The sequence below is a fragment of the Lontra canadensis genome, unplaced genomic scaffold (assembly GCF_010015895.1).
Source record: "Lontra canadensis isolate GAN:19392208 unplaced genomic scaffold, GSC_riverotter_1.0 scaffold9, whole genome shotgun sequence".
NCBI lineage: Eukaryota > Metazoa > Chordata > Mammalia > Carnivora > Mustelidae > Lontra > Lontra canadensis.
In genome coordinates, this window is record NW_022631003.1 from 37,280,471 (window position 1) to 37,298,406 (window position 17,936).

General features: G+C 35.8%; 1 protein-coding gene across 8 annotated transcripts in view; it reads left to right on the plus strand.

The window, feature by feature from the left end:
• Positions 1–17,936, plus strand: part of DNM1L (dynamin 1 like) — a 50,442-nt gene that overhangs the window by 29,015 nt on the left and 3,491 nt on the right. For 4 of the 8 annotated variants that reach the window (XM_032855336.1, XM_032855337.1, XM_032855329.1 and 1 more), the window contains 11 exons: positions 493–579; positions 2,496–2,658; positions 4,133–4,253; positions 5,614–5,745; positions 6,610–6,816; positions 10,243–10,363; positions 10,601–10,756; positions 11,000–11,089; positions 14,462–14,554; positions 16,934–16,990; positions 17,852–17,929. In XM_032855336.1, coding sequence (XP_032711227.1) covers positions 493–579; positions 2,496–2,658; positions 4,133–4,253; positions 5,614–5,745; positions 6,610–6,816; positions 10,243–10,363; positions 10,601–10,756; positions 11,000–11,089; positions 14,462–14,554; positions 16,934–16,990; positions 17,852–17,929 — 1,305 coding nt within the window. The remainder of the gene's footprint in view (positions 1–492; positions 580–2,495; positions 2,659–4,132; positions 4,254–5,613; positions 5,746–6,609; positions 6,817–10,242; positions 10,364–10,600; positions 10,757–10,999; positions 11,090–14,461; positions 14,555–16,933; positions 16,991–17,851; positions 17,930–17,936) is intronic. The other 4 variants (XM_032855331.1, XM_032855332.1, XM_032855334.1 and 1 more) reach the window with 1 other exon arrangement.

Consider the following 17,936-nt stretch of genomic DNA (forward strand, 5'->3'; position numbering starts at 1 on the left):
ACTTGAATTCAGAGATCTAAGATATGGATAAATTTTCCAGGGAATCTCTTAAAATACACACTTTTGCTACTTCATATTCCAAGATTAGGAGCCAAGTTGATTTGGAAACTTGTTATCCCATGCCTCACTGTCTACTCCAGAACCTCGGAAATTTGGATAGTGATACAGTTTTCTTTTTGTTCAGAACTAAGTCTATTAAACATATTTAAGAAGTTGTGTCTGTTTAGAATCAGGAGAAAAGCATGTGAAGTAATGCAGGGGAAATTTTTGTATATTAATGTATAGGATTGGATAAAATTATCACCTGCTATGTGGCTGTCTGTCTTACTTGCTATGTGTTTCATCAGGTTTTGATTACTGAAATGTTTATGGTTTAATTCATATGTAAAAACTTCTAGTGTCTATCTACTTGAAATGTGGTGTACTTTAGCATTTATATTTCACCTAAATTTTAATGTGATTTTAACATGGTATTTTAAAACTTATTTTTAGGGAGTAAGTCCTGAGCCAATTCATCTTAAGATTTTTTCACCCAATGTTGTCAATCTGACACTTGTGGATTTGCCAGGAATGACCAAGGTAAAAGATTAGTTGTTACTCATTGTGCATTTGGTCATGTTTGTTTTCAGTTGTGGTGGTTTTTGCTTGACCTCATATGAGAATAGTCAGCTTTCTTTTTTCCCCAGTCAGCTTGGTCTATTAGCTCCATTCCCTTCTCCTTGAAACACTTTCTTTACTTGGCTTCCAGGATACCAGGTTTCTCTCCAGTCTCACTGGCCATTCCTTCTCTCTCTTTTGCTGGTTTCTTTCCTCCCATTGTCTCCAGAGTGAGTGCCTCAGAGCTGTTTTTAGACCTCTTGTCAGTTGGGTACACTTAACCCCTCTTGATGATTTCATCCAAACTGTGGTTTTAAATACATGAGTGTCTGTTTGCTGACAGCATGTAAACATCTCCAGACTCACATATCCAACTGTTTGACACGTACGCTGAAGTGTCTAATGGGCATTTCAAACTGATGTGTCTTATGCTAAATTGCTGACCTGTCCCTCAACCTTACTGCATCACTCTGCAGTCTCCCCTACTTCAATAATTGACAAGTCTTTCCTATTAGTTGCTTAGCCAAAAAGTTTGTAGTCATCCTTGACACTTTTTATTCCACACCCTACTTTCTCAGAAGATCCTTCTTTCAGCTCTTCTTATATTTAAAATATATACAGAACTCCACTATATCTTACAAATTTATAGCTACCATCCTGATCCAGCCACCACCCCGTCAACTTGATTACTGCAATAACCTCCTAATAGGTCTTCCTCATAACCTGTTAAGTAAGCAGCCAGAATGACGCTATTAAGGTGAAAATTAGATTGTGTCATTCCTTTGCTCAAAATCTCGCCATTGGTTTTTCATTTCATTCACAGTAAAAGCTTAAGTTCTTTTTTTTTTTTTTTTTAAGATTTTATTTATTTATTTAACAGGCAGAGATCACAAGTAGGCAGAGAGGCAGGCAGAGAGAGAGGAGGAAGCAGGCTTCCTGTTGAGCAGAGAGCCTGATACAGGGCTCGATCCCAGGACCCTGGGATCATGACCTGAGCTGAAGGCAGAGGCTTAACCCACTGAGCCACCCAGGCGCCCCAAAGCTTAAGTTCTTAAAAGTGAAAGTATCCCTGTTCTTCTAACTCCTTCTGCTCTAGTTTTCAGCCCTTACTGTTTATTCTGCTGGAATATTCTTCCTCCAGATATCTGTGTGTACCTCTCCCTTACTGGCTTCAGTTCCTGCTCATTCTCTTTTTTAAAATTATTTTATTTTTTAAAAATATTTTATTTATTTGTCAGAGAGAAAACAAACACAAGCAGAAGGAGCAGCAGACAGAGGGAGAAGCAGGTTCCCCCTGTCTGCTCATTTTCTTGAATGTCATTATCTGAGTGACTTCTTCCCTCTTTACTCTATTTAAAAGCAGAATCCTGTTTATTTAAAAGTATAATCTTCTCTAATCATTCCCTAGCTTCTTGTTCTGCTTAATTTTTTCTATAGTTCTACCACCACCTGGATACTATATATATATTTGCTTATTGTCTACTTCTTATCACTAAAATATAAACTCTGTGAAGACAGGAATTTCAGTCTTTTTCTAATCACTACTGTGACATATCTGATGTAGAACAGTGCCTGAAATATAGTAGGCTGCCAGTAAATACTTGTTAATTGAATGAACAAATGAATTTGTCTCTATATAGTTATCATTGACCAGTCCTTTACATGGTAAACTTGATATTTGCAAGAGGTACTTTTTGCGACTTTCACATACCACCAAATTCATATATCCCACTAGTAGTCGTATACTCTTTTTTAATTTAATTTTTTCAGTGTATATTCTTTCTTCATTTTAACTATCTGTGAATGGAGTAATACCTATATTCTGTAGATTAAATGGGGATGGGGAAAGCTGAGTCGGTTTTTATTATTAGCTCCTTGCTCATCTCTGTTTGGTTCAGGTGCCTGTAGGTGATCAACCTAAGGATATTGAGCTTCAAATCAGAGAGCTCATTCTTCGGTTCATCAGTAATCCAAATTCCATCATCCTTGCTGTCACTGCTGCTAATACAGATATGGCAACATCAGAGGCACTTAAGATTTCAAGAGAGGTAGATCCAGATGGTAAGGACAGATGTTAATATTGAATGAGATGGTTGGTTAACAGCGATAAATCTACCCTCAAGAAAGGAATATTTATTTTTAAAAGTAATTTTTCTAGCTATTAATACAGATTTAAAAAATAATGTGTTCCTGTTTTGCTTATAATTGCAAGTAGATATTCTGATGGAAAATAAAGTTTTAATGGGTTAGTTCCTGTATAGTCAAGGCAAAAACACTTTATATAATGTCCATATTTGTAATGGTTGCCTAATGATTTTAAAATTATAACAGGTTTTGCAAAGAGGGTTGGTTTTATATAAATAAAATGATTTAGATTTTTGGATGGCTGACTTCTAAGAATAACTATCATAAAAGGTAATCATTGTAGATTGTTATGGTATAGTAGAAAATTATGGTATCTATATTCTGCAGAGGTAGGAAACATTTAGACAAGGCAGAGGAAATTCTTAGAAATAAAGGTAAACTCCTTTTATGAAGCATTCATAACCCCAAGGATTATGTTCATAAATCCTCATTTAGTTCATACCGTGGATCAGTTTATGGGATTTGACTTATGCTGTGGTGTGCATCTCTTAGTATATATAAAATGGCAGCTTGTAGGTGAGTAGTTCTTATTGCTGCTGATAAATGTGGCTTTGCCCCATATAGGAGCTAATTTTTTTTCCCTGAGTATTTGGAGGTTCTGTGAGCTGTGAGCTGTGCCATGTTTCTTTTTGCCTGCTTTGAAATAAAAATTTGGTAGGAAAAGTTAATGCTAAAACTACTAATTAAAATAACCATAACAGTAACTTTTTAAAGTTTTTTTTTTTTAAATTTCAAGTTTTTAAGAAATTTTTATCTCACATCATTTTAGATTAAAAGATAAGCCCTAGGGGCACCTGACTGGCTCAGTCAATAGAGCATGTGACCCTTTTTTTTTTTTCTTTCTTTTTAAAGATTTTATTTATGTATTTGAGGGTGGGAGGGAGGGAGGAAGGAAGCAGGAAGATGGAGGAGAGGGACGAGCAGACTCCCCACTGAGCCTGGAGTCTTGACAAGGGGCTTGATTTCATGACCCTGAGATCATGACTTGACTGAGCCACACAGGTGTCCCTAAAATTAGTATTTATTTATCTGTTTATCTTTTTATTTTTATTTATTTGACAGACACAGCGAGAGAGGGAACACAAGCAGGGGGAGTGGCAGGCAGAGGGAGAAGCAGTCTTCCCACCAAGCAGGGAGCCTGATGCGGGGCTCGATCCCAGAACCCTGGGATCATGACCTGAGCTGAAGGCAGACACTTAACGACTGAGCCACCCAGGTGCCCCTAAAATTAGCTTTTAAAAAGTATTTGTCAGCAAAGGTTAGAAAAGCATTACCAAAATGATGAGAGGTAATGTTAAGGAGAGATTATAGATGAGGATTTTTCTTTATTAATACCTAATAGCTTTATTTAATGGATCATTTTCTTTTCTTTTTTTTTTGCATTTACCAGGTCGCAGAACCTTAGCTGTAATCACTAAACTTGACCTTATGGATGCGGGTACTGATGCCATGGATGTATTGATGGGAAGAGTTATACCAGTCAAACTTGGAATAATTGGAGTAGTTAACAGGTTAGAAATCAAGAATAGAATAAGAATTGCAGCATTCCCATTTCAAAGCAAATCTGAATTTTTAAAAGCATTTTAAAATGTGATATTATCCCTCTTTTCCCCTTTTACTATAATCTTGGTATTGCTAGGAATTCATTGCTGTAAAGGAAGAAAAGAGATTCACTAAACCCTCCTGTGGGCATTTGTAATGGAAAGTGTTTTTAAAGTAAGTAGTCCATAAAATGGGATGAAAATTTAATAGCCAGGCTTGAAAAATTTCTGCCTATTATGTTATACACGAGGAGTGCACTGGATAAGGAAAGAAAAATGTATTTAATTTGCACATGATTAAGAAAAAGTTTGTTAATATGGTGGAAGGATTTTAATAAATTCGTTTAACAACTCTGGCATTAGTGATCTATCATAATTGCCAGGATGTGACTTGGAGAAATTTTATTAAAGGTCCTAATTATAAATAGCTGGTGTCAGTAACTGTGGAAAGGAAACTACTACTGAGTGTCTAATTATGCGTTAGACCCTCTCCTGTGAGCAGTTTGGAAATGGTATCTCTTTGAACCTTTACAACATCTCTGTGAGGTAGAAATTGATATTTATTTTATAATCAGAAGACTCAAGTTATACATCTACCAAAGTCACATGGTGAGAGCAGATTTCAAATAAGATCTCTCTTAGTCGAAAGCCTTTATAAAGTAGGAAGCACTGAAATTAATAGATCTGGGTTCTACTCCTAGTTTGTCCATAAACTAGATATATAACGTGGATTTAAATGACACCTGGGTCTCTGGCCTTTTCTAAATGAAAATGTTTTTACTAAGTGATACCGAAGACCCTTTACAGTGTCTGCTTTATTCGTATGTCCTACGTCACCCGTACTTCAGTTTTTTTTTAACCCTCCACTCTCTTTTCATGGTATAAAACTGCTGGTATTTGTAAATGACTGCTCTTTAAGTAATTATTTTTGGTAGAAATTAGTTGTCTGTATATGGGTAAAATACACAGCTGGTTGTCATAGTCATACTTTTTTTTTTTTTTTAACTTGTCTATCCCTGTTACTTCAGAGTACTGCTTTTGACCGTAGTTAATGGTACCAGTGAGGCATAAACTATTCAGGTAGTACAAGTCAAAGAGTGACTCTTGGTGGAAGTGCTTAACATGTAACCCTGGGTCGATTAATGTCCCTGAGCCTTGCATCCTTTGCTGTAAAATGGGCCAATACCTACTGCATAGAATTATTACAAGAATTAGATAACACAGTCCGTATCAGGCATTACTACAGTGTCTGGTGCTACCATCATCATCTAAGGTATGCAGAGGACACAGTTGACTTTTAATTAAACGGTTTGTTATTTTTCAACCTTAGGAGCCAACTGGACATTAACAATAAGAAGAGTGTAACTGATTCAATCCGAGATGAATATGCATTTCTTCAAAAGAAATACCCATCTCTGGCTAATAGAAATGGAACAAAGTATCTTGCTAGGACTCTAAACAGGTAACGTTTTTACTCTTGGAAAATGAGGTCCTTTTGGTTTGCCAGTAGGTGTCTGAAAACTCTGATTTTTTAGTTCCTTATATTTTCATAACTTTCTTATGTGTATAGTTTCAAGTTTTGTTTCTTGTACAGTAGGTCCTTAAAATGTAGATGTCTTCTTTTAATTTGGGTGGTTGGCATTAAATTATGTATTCTAGGAATGCTCAAGGGAATTTTTAAAATGTCTTAATTATGAAGTTCTTGGCAGTCAATTTACTTTTGGTAAGAGAACTAGATAGCAGATGACTTAATTTCCACTTGGAATTTTAGGAACTAAACTAAAATGTATAATTTTCACATAAACGATTCTTATTTTAAATGATATCTTCTGTTCTTATTCATAAAAAGAATTTAAAGTATATACCTTGAATCCTTAATACCCACTTATAGTAGAGGGACTGGAAAACCTTTCTAGGTAATTTATAAATGACTGAAATGAAAGCTGTTTTCTCTTACTTTTATCTTATTCCCTAAATAAATTCAAGGCTGATGGACTTGGATCTTAGTAAGATTGATTTTTCACTGTGCTAAGTACTCATAAAAGAGAAGTCAGAAATCAAAATTTTTTCAATTTATATTTGGTTCTCTAGCAAATGCTACATTTTGGTGGGTTGAAAGCAAGTTTAAAAAGTGTTAACCAAGTTGTCTTTGTTCATGTCATTTTTTTTCAGTAAGTATTTACTTCTAGCCTAAGATTGCATTATTTCCTGGCAGGACAAATTATTTGACAGCTTTTATCATTACTGGCATTTTAAAATTTTGACTTGTTTGGGCCTTCAAAATACAGTTTTACTTTAAAATCATTTCTTTCTAACCTTTTATTAGGTTACTGATGCATCACATCAGAGATTGCTTACCAGAGTTGAAAACAAGAATAAATGTTCTAGCTGCTCAGTATCAGTCTCTCCTAAATAGCTATGGTGAACCTGTGGATGATAAAAGTGCTACTTTACTCCAACTTATTACCAAATTCGCCACAGAATATTGTAACACTATTGAAGGAACTGCAAAATATATTGAAACTTCAGAACTGTAAGTAAAAAATTTCTCTGTGGATTTGGTTACCTGACCTGCTGGGTTACTTTAGCTTTTTTTTCTTTTTTAAAAGATTTCATGTATTTATTTGACAGAGAGATCACAAGTAGGCTGAGAGGCAGGCCAGGCAGGGTGGTGTGGGTGGGGGGCCGGAAGCAGGCTCCCTGCTGAGCAGAGAGCCCGATGTGGGGCTCAATCCCAGGATCCTGAGATCATGACCTGAGCCAAAGGCAGAGGCTTAACCCACTGAGCCAACCAGGCGCCCCTTACTTTAGCTTTTGTAACAGTGACTTTAACTCTGAGATTTTCTGATTGTGATTTATAATCTGCAGAAGAGTATTTTGCAGAAATAATAGGATCATGTCTGATGTATGTGTGAAAATGCTTTGTAAACAGGTAAAGCACAGTAAAAATTTCAGTTTTTTTTTTTAACAAGACTTTGATAAACACTTAAAAATACTTGGTAATTTAACTTTTTAAATGTTTATTTCTTTAATAGACACACTTTTTCATGAAAGAAAAAAAATGCAGATAAGAAGAATAGAAGGACAAAATTACTTAATTCCACTATCCAGAGTCCCTGTTAATTTTGGCATGAACCTAGACATTTTTCTGAGCATCTGTAAAATATTATAAATGTCTGTATTTCAAAAATCGGATCAAAATACTGTCATGCTATTTTGGAATTATATCCTCAAATCAACTTGTCATAAACAGCTAATATTAGTTATACATTTCTATAATCAATCTTTAAAATTTACATGGCATTGGGGCGCCTGGGTGGCTCAGTGGGTTAAGCCTCTGCCTTCCGTTCAGTTCATGATCTCAGGTTCCTGGGATCAAGTCCGGCATCGGGCTCTCTGCTGAGTAGGGAGCCTGCTTCTGCCTCTCTTTCTGCCTGCCTCTCTGCCTACTTGTGACCTCTCTCTCTGTCAAATAAATAAATAAAATCTTTAAAAAAAAAAAATTTACATGGCATTTTACTTTTTAGATATACTCTCTTTTCTTAAACCAGTACTCTACTACTGATAGATCATTTTTATTCATACACATATGTAAACAGTGTTGTGATGGACTATTTTGGGGGCATGTATTGGAGTAAACCCTTAGGCTAAATTCCTAGAATGGAATTACTGTGTCAAAGGGAAAGAACATCCTAAATGTCTCTTACTGTTGCCATACTGTTAGTAGATTGTATTGTTGTACTACTAGCAATATATAAAAATGTTCATTTCTCTGAACTCACTTAAAAAAAAAAAGAGAACTTTTAATTTTGAAGTAATTATAGACTTCCAGGAAGTTGCAAATAAATGTACCTTCCTAGGTCCTGTTAATCCTTTACCCCATCTTCCCCTGTGTTGATATTTTGCGTAACTGTAGTACAGTAACAAAATGAGAAAATGGAATTGGTACAACCCAGAGCTTATTCAGATTTCACCACTTGTCAAATTACACATACACTTGTGTGAGTATTCTACGTACTTTAGTGTGACCCAGGTGGCCTTTTATGTGCGTTAACTCCATAAAGACACTATTGAACTCATTGGTGAATGGTTGGTTATTTTATATATTTTTTGCAACTGGAGTAATACTTATTTTTTTTTAACTTGGCAAAAAGTCAAGTGCTACATTTTTAAAAATAAAACCTCAAACAAACATTACCCATCACAAAGGGTCTCGCAATAGTACAAAACATCCTACTTAAGATCTTTTTTTTAATATATATAAGTTGGCTTAAAATGATAGATGTTCTGTGAGAACATATATATAGAGGGAGAGATACATACATATATATATATATATATATATATGGCATATTGAGGGAAATAGAGATTACTAAGGTGAACCTTTAAAAAGCTTAGTGGGTAAGGTAAAACAAGGTAACACAAGGCACGATTATGTGGCAAACAGGCGTATAATCAAGTATTTTTATTTAAATACTTATGTCTCCAGAAATGTGCTTATAACATATATGGGGAGTTTTATAAGTAGTTAATAAAGCAAATGATCTGTGTAATCATTTAAGCCTTTAAAACATTGAAGAGAGACCAGTTTACATTTCTCTCAAGACTGGGAGCATGCCATAGCTAAAGATGTGTTTAGGTTGGGCTCTGAATAGAGTTTGGAGAGGCAATAAGTAGAAGGGTGTTTTAGGCTTTGGTACAGGAAAGAATACAGGGTGTATGTTGAGAATCGCATGTACAATGATGGGATATAACAGGAGGTAAGGCAGCAAAGGCATCTAAGAACAAGACTGTGGAAAGTCCGATATTTTCAGATTTTGGAGAATTTCCTGCTATAGAAGTAAAACACTTTCAGTCAGAGGAGTACCCATTTTAGAAGGCTAATTCTAGTCATTATGGAAGACTATTTGGAGAAGGGAAAGGTTGGAGGCAGACTGGTAATTTAACCATTTTAAGTATAATTTAATGGCATTCAATTAAAGTCACATATTGTCCAATCATCAAATGGTGTCTTTCTAAAATTTTTTATCACCCCAACAGAAACTGTGTATCCATTAAGCAGTATCTCTCTGTTTCTTCCTCCTCCCGTCCCTGGTAACCTCTAATTTACTTTCTGTCTCTTTGAATTGGCTAATTCTAGATATTTTGTATGAGGGGAATCATACAATATTTGTCTTTTTGTGTCCAGCTAATTTCACTTAGCATAATGGTAGGCTAGTACCTTCTGCTTAGACAACGGTAAGAAAGTAGTGCTTAATAGAGAGTTAATTTGTTTAAAGCAGAAGCAAAATGTAGCCCATTGGCTAAGAAGGATTTTTACATTTTTAAATGGTTGAAAAAAATTCAAAGAATATTTCATGATGTTAAAATTATGCAGAATCCATATTCTAGTGTGCATAAGTTTTACTGGAACACAGCTGTGCTTATTTGTTTATATTTTGTCTATAGCTACATTTTTGCTCAGTGGTAGAGTGGATTCGTTTTGGCAGAAACTGTATGGCCTGAAAAGCCTAAACTATTTACTGGCTGGCCCTTCTTCATACAAGGAAAAGTTTGTCCATTTCTCCTGTAAATTCTGAATAAACAAATAAGATACATTTATTGTCTTTTAAGAAGCTCGTAGTCAAAGAAAACTAGGGCAGAGAAAAGATGTTTAGTAGTTCCTAGTAAACTGATGTTTTTTGGCAGAATAGTTACTGTGTGTGTGTGTCTTTGCGTGCAAACACTACATATACATTTGACAAATGCCTTTTGTGGAATGACTCTTCTTCTTTAGAAGAAAAAAATTAGAAACTCGTTCATAATGGAGTTGAGAACACATGGAAATGATCGAAATGTAATTATTAATCTGACACTGTCTCAGAAAACAAGACCTTAAAATCTTAATAGGAAGACTTTTAACTTGTAGCTTCTTTCCCTTTTAGTAATAATGGAAACCATGTACTTCATTGCCTTTCAGATGCGGTGGTGCTAGGATATGTTATATTTTCCATGAGACTTTTGGGCGAACTTTAGAATCTGTTGACCCACTAGGTGGCCTTAACACTATTGACATTTTGACTGCCATTAGAAATGCTACTGTGAGTATACTTAATTTTTAGATTTTTTTTTTTTAAAGAGGTTAAAGGTTTATTATAATTTTAAACCAATTTTTAACCAATTTTTAACACTGTCTATTTAAATGAATTGTATTTTTGTTCTCGTACCTGATATTAGGAAGCACTTTTCATGAAAAATACTAAAAGAATCATTTATTTTAACCTAGGGAAGAACTGAAATTTTGTATAGCTGTAATAAGAGCTCAGAAATTTTTCTAGGGTCCTCGTCCTGCTTTGTTTGTGCCTGAAGTCTCATTTGAGTTACTGGTCAAGCGGCAAATCAAACGTCTGGAAGAACCCAGCCTGCGTTGTGTGGAACTGGTTCATGAGGAAATGCAAAGGATCATTCAGCACTGTAGCAATTACAGTACACAGGTAACTGCGAAATGTCTCATGTGTCGGCTGGAGTGGTACAAGACAGGAAGTGCTGGTTTCTTATGGTAGGAGGAAACATGGAAGATGGGCTAAAAATAACTTAAAATATGCATTTTCCTGATTGGAAAGTGATTTGAAGTAGTATGCTTAAATGTAGCTTAAATTCTAATTCAGTATTTCAGTGATTATTTAATTTTCCTTTAAACAAAGCAGTCTATTCTATTTTGCTTCCATCATATATAGGAGTTGTTGCGATTCCCTAAACTTCATGATGCCATAGTTGAAGTAGTGACTTGCCTTCTTCGTAAACGGTTGCCTGTTACAAATGAAATGGTGAGCTATTATTTTCACAAATCATCATTATAACCACTGTTAAAGAAGTTTTTTTGTACAGCAATAGGAGTAATTTTGAGTTTAGGCTTGTTTCCCAGTGTATTAGGAAGATAAAGAACTGAACCTCACTCTTATTTCAAAGGACACTTCAGTAATTCTGGCATAAGGTACATTTTTCTTCATATTTTAATCATTGTTAGCCTGCGGCCACAGGTTTTCATGAGAATGGAGTTATTGTTGGGGATTGTGAATAGCTTTGCTCTATTATATAGCACCACTGATCTAATGGAAAATTAGTTTTATCACCAGCCCCAGTAAACTGAGCCTTTATAGCAAGCTATTTTAACTCTGGTACATCGGGGTCATTTGGCCATTTCTAGTTTGCTGGTTTGAGGACGCAGTACTGTAATATCATGGTTGCTTGCTACTATTTTGTGGGTTGCTGCGATCTGTAAATATGCTGAAATTGGGAAGAACATGGGATAAGCATTAGAGATTGCCTTTATGTCTCTATTTGTTGGCTGACTGTTTTGTTTTGTTCCTTTTCTGGTCACTAAAAGTGCATTTGGGTCCTTGGCTCAGGAAGGTGGTGAGCCCCAATGGAGGTTTAAGGTTTACTAAGACTACAAAACCATCCCTGGAAGTGTAGAATGTGAGCGCAGCTGCTCGGATGTTTCCCTATAGCGAATGTGACCCTCAGGCTGAGAGATGCAGGGATATAGTAAGCCTGATTTCAGAGTTAGTGATAGCACGGAATCACTGGAATTTCATTTGAATAGATGCTTTTCACCTTGGTTCTTGACGGTTTCCTACTCTCCTGATACCTGAGATTCGTTAGGGCAGCACATATGAAGGAGTTCGTTTAATCTCTGCAGTGCTGGAGAAATTAATTTCAACTTTCCATTTGATTATTGTTCCATTAGGATTTCAAACCACTTTGGAGAAGTGTCTGTTCAAGTATTCTGCCCATTTTTTGACTTGACTGTTTTTGGGGTTGAGTTTGAGAAGTTCTTTGTAGATCTTGGATATCAGCCCTTTGTCTGTAGGGTCATTTGCAAATACCTTCTCCCATTCTGTGGGTTGCCTCTTGGTTTTGTTGATGGTTTCCTTCGCTTTGCAAGAGCTTTTTATCTTGATGAAGTCCCAAAGGTCATTTTTGCTTTTGTTTCCCTTGCCTGTGGAGACGTGTCTTGAAAGAAGTTGCTGTGGCCGATGTCAAAGAGGTCACTACCTATGTTTTCTTCTAGGATTTTGATGGATTCCTGCCTCACATTAAGGTCTTTCATACATTTTGAATTTATCTTTGGGTGTGGTGTAAGAGAATGGTCGAGTTTCATTCTTTTGTATATAGCTATCTAATTTTCCCAGCACCATTTATTGAAGAGACTGTCTTTTTTCCACTGGATATTTTTTCCTGCTTTGTTAAAGATTAGTTGACCATAGAGTTGAGGGTCCATTTCTGGGTTCTCTATTCTGTTCCTTTGGTCTTTGTGTCAGTTTTTGTGCCAGTACCATGCTGTCTTGGTGATCATAGGTTTGTAATATAGCTTGAAATCAGGCAGCGTGATGCCCCCAGCTTTTTCTTTTTCATCATTTCCTTGGTGATTCAGGGTCTTTTCTGGTTTCATACAAATTTTAGGATTGTTTGTTCTAGCACTTTGAAAAATGCCATTGGTATTTTGATCAGGATGGCATTGAAAGTATAGATTGCTCTGGGCAGTATAGAAATTTTAGCAATGTTTATTCTTCTGATCCATGAGCAAGGAATGTTTTTCCATTTTTATGTGTCTTCTTCGATTTCTTTCATAAGTGTTCTGTAGTTTCTAGAGTGTAGATCCTTTACCTCTTTGGTTAGGTTTATTTCAAGGTTTCTTACGGTTTTTGGTGCTATTATAAATGGAATCGATTCCCTCATTTCTCTTTCTACAGTTATATTGTTAGTGTATAGGAAAGCAACTGATTTCTGCACATTAATTTTGTATTCTAACACATTACTGAATTGCTGCACAAGTTCTAGTAATTTGGGGGTGGGGTCTTTTGGGTTTTCCACATAAAGTATCATAAGAAGACATATAAATGGCTAATAGATACATGAAAAAATGTTCAACATCATTAGTCATCAGGGAAATTTAGATCAAAAGCATATTGAGATACCACCTTACACCAGCTAGAATGGCAAAAATTAACAAGGCAGGAAACAAGTGTAGGAGAGGTTGTGGAGAAAGGGGAACCTTCTTATACTGTTGATGGGAATGCAAGTTGGTACAGCCATTTTGGAAAACAGTGTGGAGATTCACACTGTTTTCCATTTAACTCAAAAAGTTAAAAATAGAGCTACCCTATGATTCAGAAATTGCACTACAAGGTATTTACCCCAAAGATACAGATGTAGTGAAAAGAAGGGCCATATGTGCCCCAGTGTTCATAGCAGCAATGTCCACAATAGCCAAAGTGTAGAAGGAGCCTAGATGCCCTTAAACAGACAAATGAGTAAAGAAGATGTCTATATACACGATGGAATATTACTCAGCCATCACAAAGGATGAACACCCACCATTTGCATCAACATGGATGGAACTGGAGGGGATTATGATAAGTGAAATAAGTCAAAGAGACAGTTATCATATGGTTTCACTTACATGTGGAACATAAAGAATAGCATGGAGGACATCAGAAGGGAAAAATGAAGGAGGGGAGATCAGAGTGGGAGATGAACCATGAGAGACTATGGACTCTGGGAAATAAACTGAGGGTTTCAGAGGGGAAAGTGGGTGGAGGGTGGGTGAGCCCAGTGATGGGTATTAAGGAGGGTATGTATTGCATGGAGCACTGGATGTTATACGCAAACAACATAATTAAAAAAAAAAGATTTCAAACCACATATAATATTTAAACCATGTGTGTCTAATTAAAGCTGATCAATCATTATCTCAGGTCTTTAAATGTGTCCCTTACTCAAATAAAGTTAACATCTTTTATATCTGATTATGAAATGTTTCTTGTTGAATCTGAACTGAAACTTTGACATGGAATAGCAGATGATCTGAGATTTTAATAGCAAATTTACATAAAGCCTTGGAACTTAGATTTGCATCAAGGAATTTTTTTTTTCCCTAAAAAAGTACTTCTAACTATCTTACTTCCTAACCCCTTTTGAAGTGCAATCTTAGAAGCTGAGATATAAATAATTCAAAAGAGAGCAAATTATTCTGTAGCATAATATGCATCAGTTAGAATATATTTATTGAGTATTGACTCAGGCATCAGTGTCCCATACTGTCTTTTTTAGAACTGTTTACTAAGTTTTACGTTACCTAAAGTAGAATTAATTCAACATGTTTTTGTATATAGCCTAATTTTATTTTTTTCTAGGTCCATAACTTAGTGGCAATTGAATTGGCTTATATCAACACAAAACATCCAGACTTTGCTGATGCTTGTGGGCTAATGAACAATAATATAGAGGTAAATACCATTTGAATTGTCACTTTTGAGAGAAAAAAATCCGTTGTAAATCAGTTGTATCAAATTTACAGAGCATGGGATAACTGTAAAACACATGTGGACCATGTTATTGTCTGGTTACATCCCAGGATGTATGCTGAAGGCATTATGTTATGTTAAATATAATTCTCAAAACCACCTGGCAGCATTATTCTAATTTTCTGTTTACACAACTAATTCAGAGGGGATCTAGGGTTCACTGATTTAATGAATGCTCCCTTTCAGTAACTGTTGTAGTTTATTCAGGTTGAAGAGTGGAAAACTGAGTGTTTAAAATTGTTTCCATTTGGCTCTGAAAGCTGGGAAGGAAACATTTCAAGATTTACATAAATTAATACATTTTCACCTGTACCAGAGTGGCTACACTTCATGGCTCTTTTTTTCCCCATTTGAAGTGAATTTTGGAAGTTGTATAAGATCTCACATGGAGCCAAGGCTGGTGGATAAAACCGTTTATCCAGATGCTGTTTTTGTTCTCAGCTAATTTTATCCAAGAACAATAAATTTTTTGCTGCTCCTCAATCCAGTAAGACCTTAGAGTTCCCTTCTTTATAAAATTTCTTTTTATGCATATGGGTGGAGAGAATATTGTAAATGTGCAATTTGGGAACTGGAAGGGACACTAGGTCATCAGCTTCAGTCCTTTGGTTAAACAGATGAGGGCACTTAACAGTGTTACTGTAGTGCTTATTTTGCCAGGCCCTGTTGGAGGAAACAAGCACCTTCTCTCCAACAGGGATAGAGAACTATTTTTTAGCTACTTCATTGAGAGGACTCAGTATCAGAAAAAATTCCAAAATGGACATGAGTAGGGTACTTCAGGCACTTGGAAGGTGCACTAGAAAACAGTTATGTTAAAAATTAGTGTGTTTACACTATCTTAGAATAAGGGTTTAGTTCTAAATACAGAACTAAAGGTTCTATTACAGAAACCACCTTCAATAGAAAACTGATGTACCAAAGTTTCTGTAATACTGACAATGTTATTTATGGTATGATTTCTGCTAAGTTTTGTTTTGTCTTAGACAAATGAGTATGTCTGTTTTTAATGATTCCATGACTTGATCTGGATATTCTCATTAAATCTTTACAACTTTTTGAGGATAGGCAATGGCAACCGTAGACTACAAAACTGAGGGCTTATAAAGAGTTGGTAACCTGTCCAGTTAACAAAGTTAAATAAGCCAGGACTATTGTCCAGGCCAGCCAAAGTCATAACTGGTTGGTAACAGACTACGATGAGAATTTCTGTGATGAGAAATTCAGAAAATTTTTGCAGGAACAAAAGTCTCCTGCCTTTTGCTTTGTGTCCCTCTTCAAAATGTACATTTTAATTATTCTGAAGATTGTTGAAATCCACATATTTTTATCATCTAATATATTTTTTATCACTGGATTCCCTCATGAAAAAGATGAAAATCAGCCAAGTGTCTGTCAAAAAGAAAGTCTTTACACATAAAAGATCACTGTGGAAGCTTTGTTAACATCTTTTTTGCAGGTTTGAGAGTGCTCATGAAATGGTTTCTTCTTAGAAGTATTTTGACTTTACTTAATCTAAATGCTTTCCTGTGTCTTTGTCGCTGCCTGCAAGAAAGCTGGGAACACCTCCATCTTTCTCTGTTGTCCCTCTTGCCCCTGTCATGGTGCTTGATACACAGTAGGTGTTCACTGCCTGTTGATTTGAATTTAAGAATTTCTTAAGCTTTGTACCAGAGCTACCTGATAGTACTGGTAAATTAGAAGAGTGGGCGGTCAATCAGTCTGTTAAATTAGGTTACAGAAAGGACTGTTTTCACCACGTTTATTTCTGGGAGATGGTTTAGGATAAAGAAAATGAACATCCTTAAAGGATAACCTCCACCATAGGTATTTAGGGTCTTATGTGTGGGAGTTTTATGAATTTAACACACAGGTATGCTGGTTAGAGTGATTTTTTTTTAAAGGACTAGTTTTCTGTCATCTGTGCATTTAAGATTCCACATGGTGTGCTGGAGGGTTGTGCACACATTTATGTGGGGACAGTTTAAATCAGTGATTTCCAGTGGGAAAGGCAGAGATGTTGGCCCATCGCCCCTCAACTGAGAATCCCCCATACAGGAGCCACTGTTACTGACGTTGTATTGTATCCTTCAGGTGTGTTGGGCAGAAAAAAAAGATTGAGAAGCATTGGGTTAAATGATTTCTTGTTTGTTTTAAAATAAAATTGTGGCATGAGTCCCAACAGTGAGAGGATATACTGTAAGTTATTCCACACTTTTCAATTCAGCTGAACATTTTTTAGAAGGCTTCTCTCTCAATGCTCTGATAATCACTTTGGTTTTGTTGTGTTGTGTTTTATAGGAACAAAGGAGAAACAGGCTAGCAAGAGAATTACCTTCAGCAGTATCACGAGACAAGGTAAAAAAAAAAAAAAAAAAGTATTTTAAAATCATATTCCCAATATGCAAAGGATTGGTAAGCCTTAATACGACTCAGTTCTAGGAGTAGTCTTTTCTTTTTCTCCCTTTACTATTCCATTGGAACTGTTTCATTGTTTGAGTAAAGGTCTGCAAGTTTAAAAAGAGGTTGAGTAATTTAAAGATAATGGTATCTTGAATACATTAGAAAAAATGCTTAAAGGTGGGTTTTAAGCATTAAGCTTTTATTTTTTTTTAGAAGATTTATTTTGCGGGGGGGGGGGGACAGAATCTCAAGCAGACTCCATGTGGAGCACAGAGCCCCATGGGGGCTCGATCTCAAGACCATGAGATCATGACCTGAGCTGAAACCGAGAGTCAGAGGCTTAACCAACTGAGCCACCCTAAGTATCAAGCTTTTAAACCAAAGTTTATGGTGACTTTATCAACTTTGTAAAATTAGTTGAAATGACCAAGAAGGTATTTTGGAGAGGGAAGGTAAATATGCACATAATAGATTTTAGTTTTCTATAAACAGTTACATAATTAAAATATGTGTATACAAATCTGTTACCTTGAATTCTTTACCAGAAAAGATCTTAACAGATCCTAGAAATAAAAATGAAGCTTTTGAATTTGGATTTTCCTTAGTTATTCATCTGAAGAAGGCTTTTAACAAAGGTGATAACAGTATAGTACAAGGAGTAAGGAAGAACAAACAATTTTAGATCTCATGGTTGCTTTTGTTTCTCATGGTTACTTTACTATTTTGATACAGAGAAGAACAATTTACACTCATAGAATGTTTCTGAATGCATTTTTGGCATCCTTGATTTTCTTTCCCTGCATTTTTTGCCTTTAGTCTTATAAAGTTCCAAGTGCTTTGGCACCTGCCTCCCAGGAGCCCTCCCCTGCTGCTTCTGCTGAGGCTGATGGCAAGGTCTGTT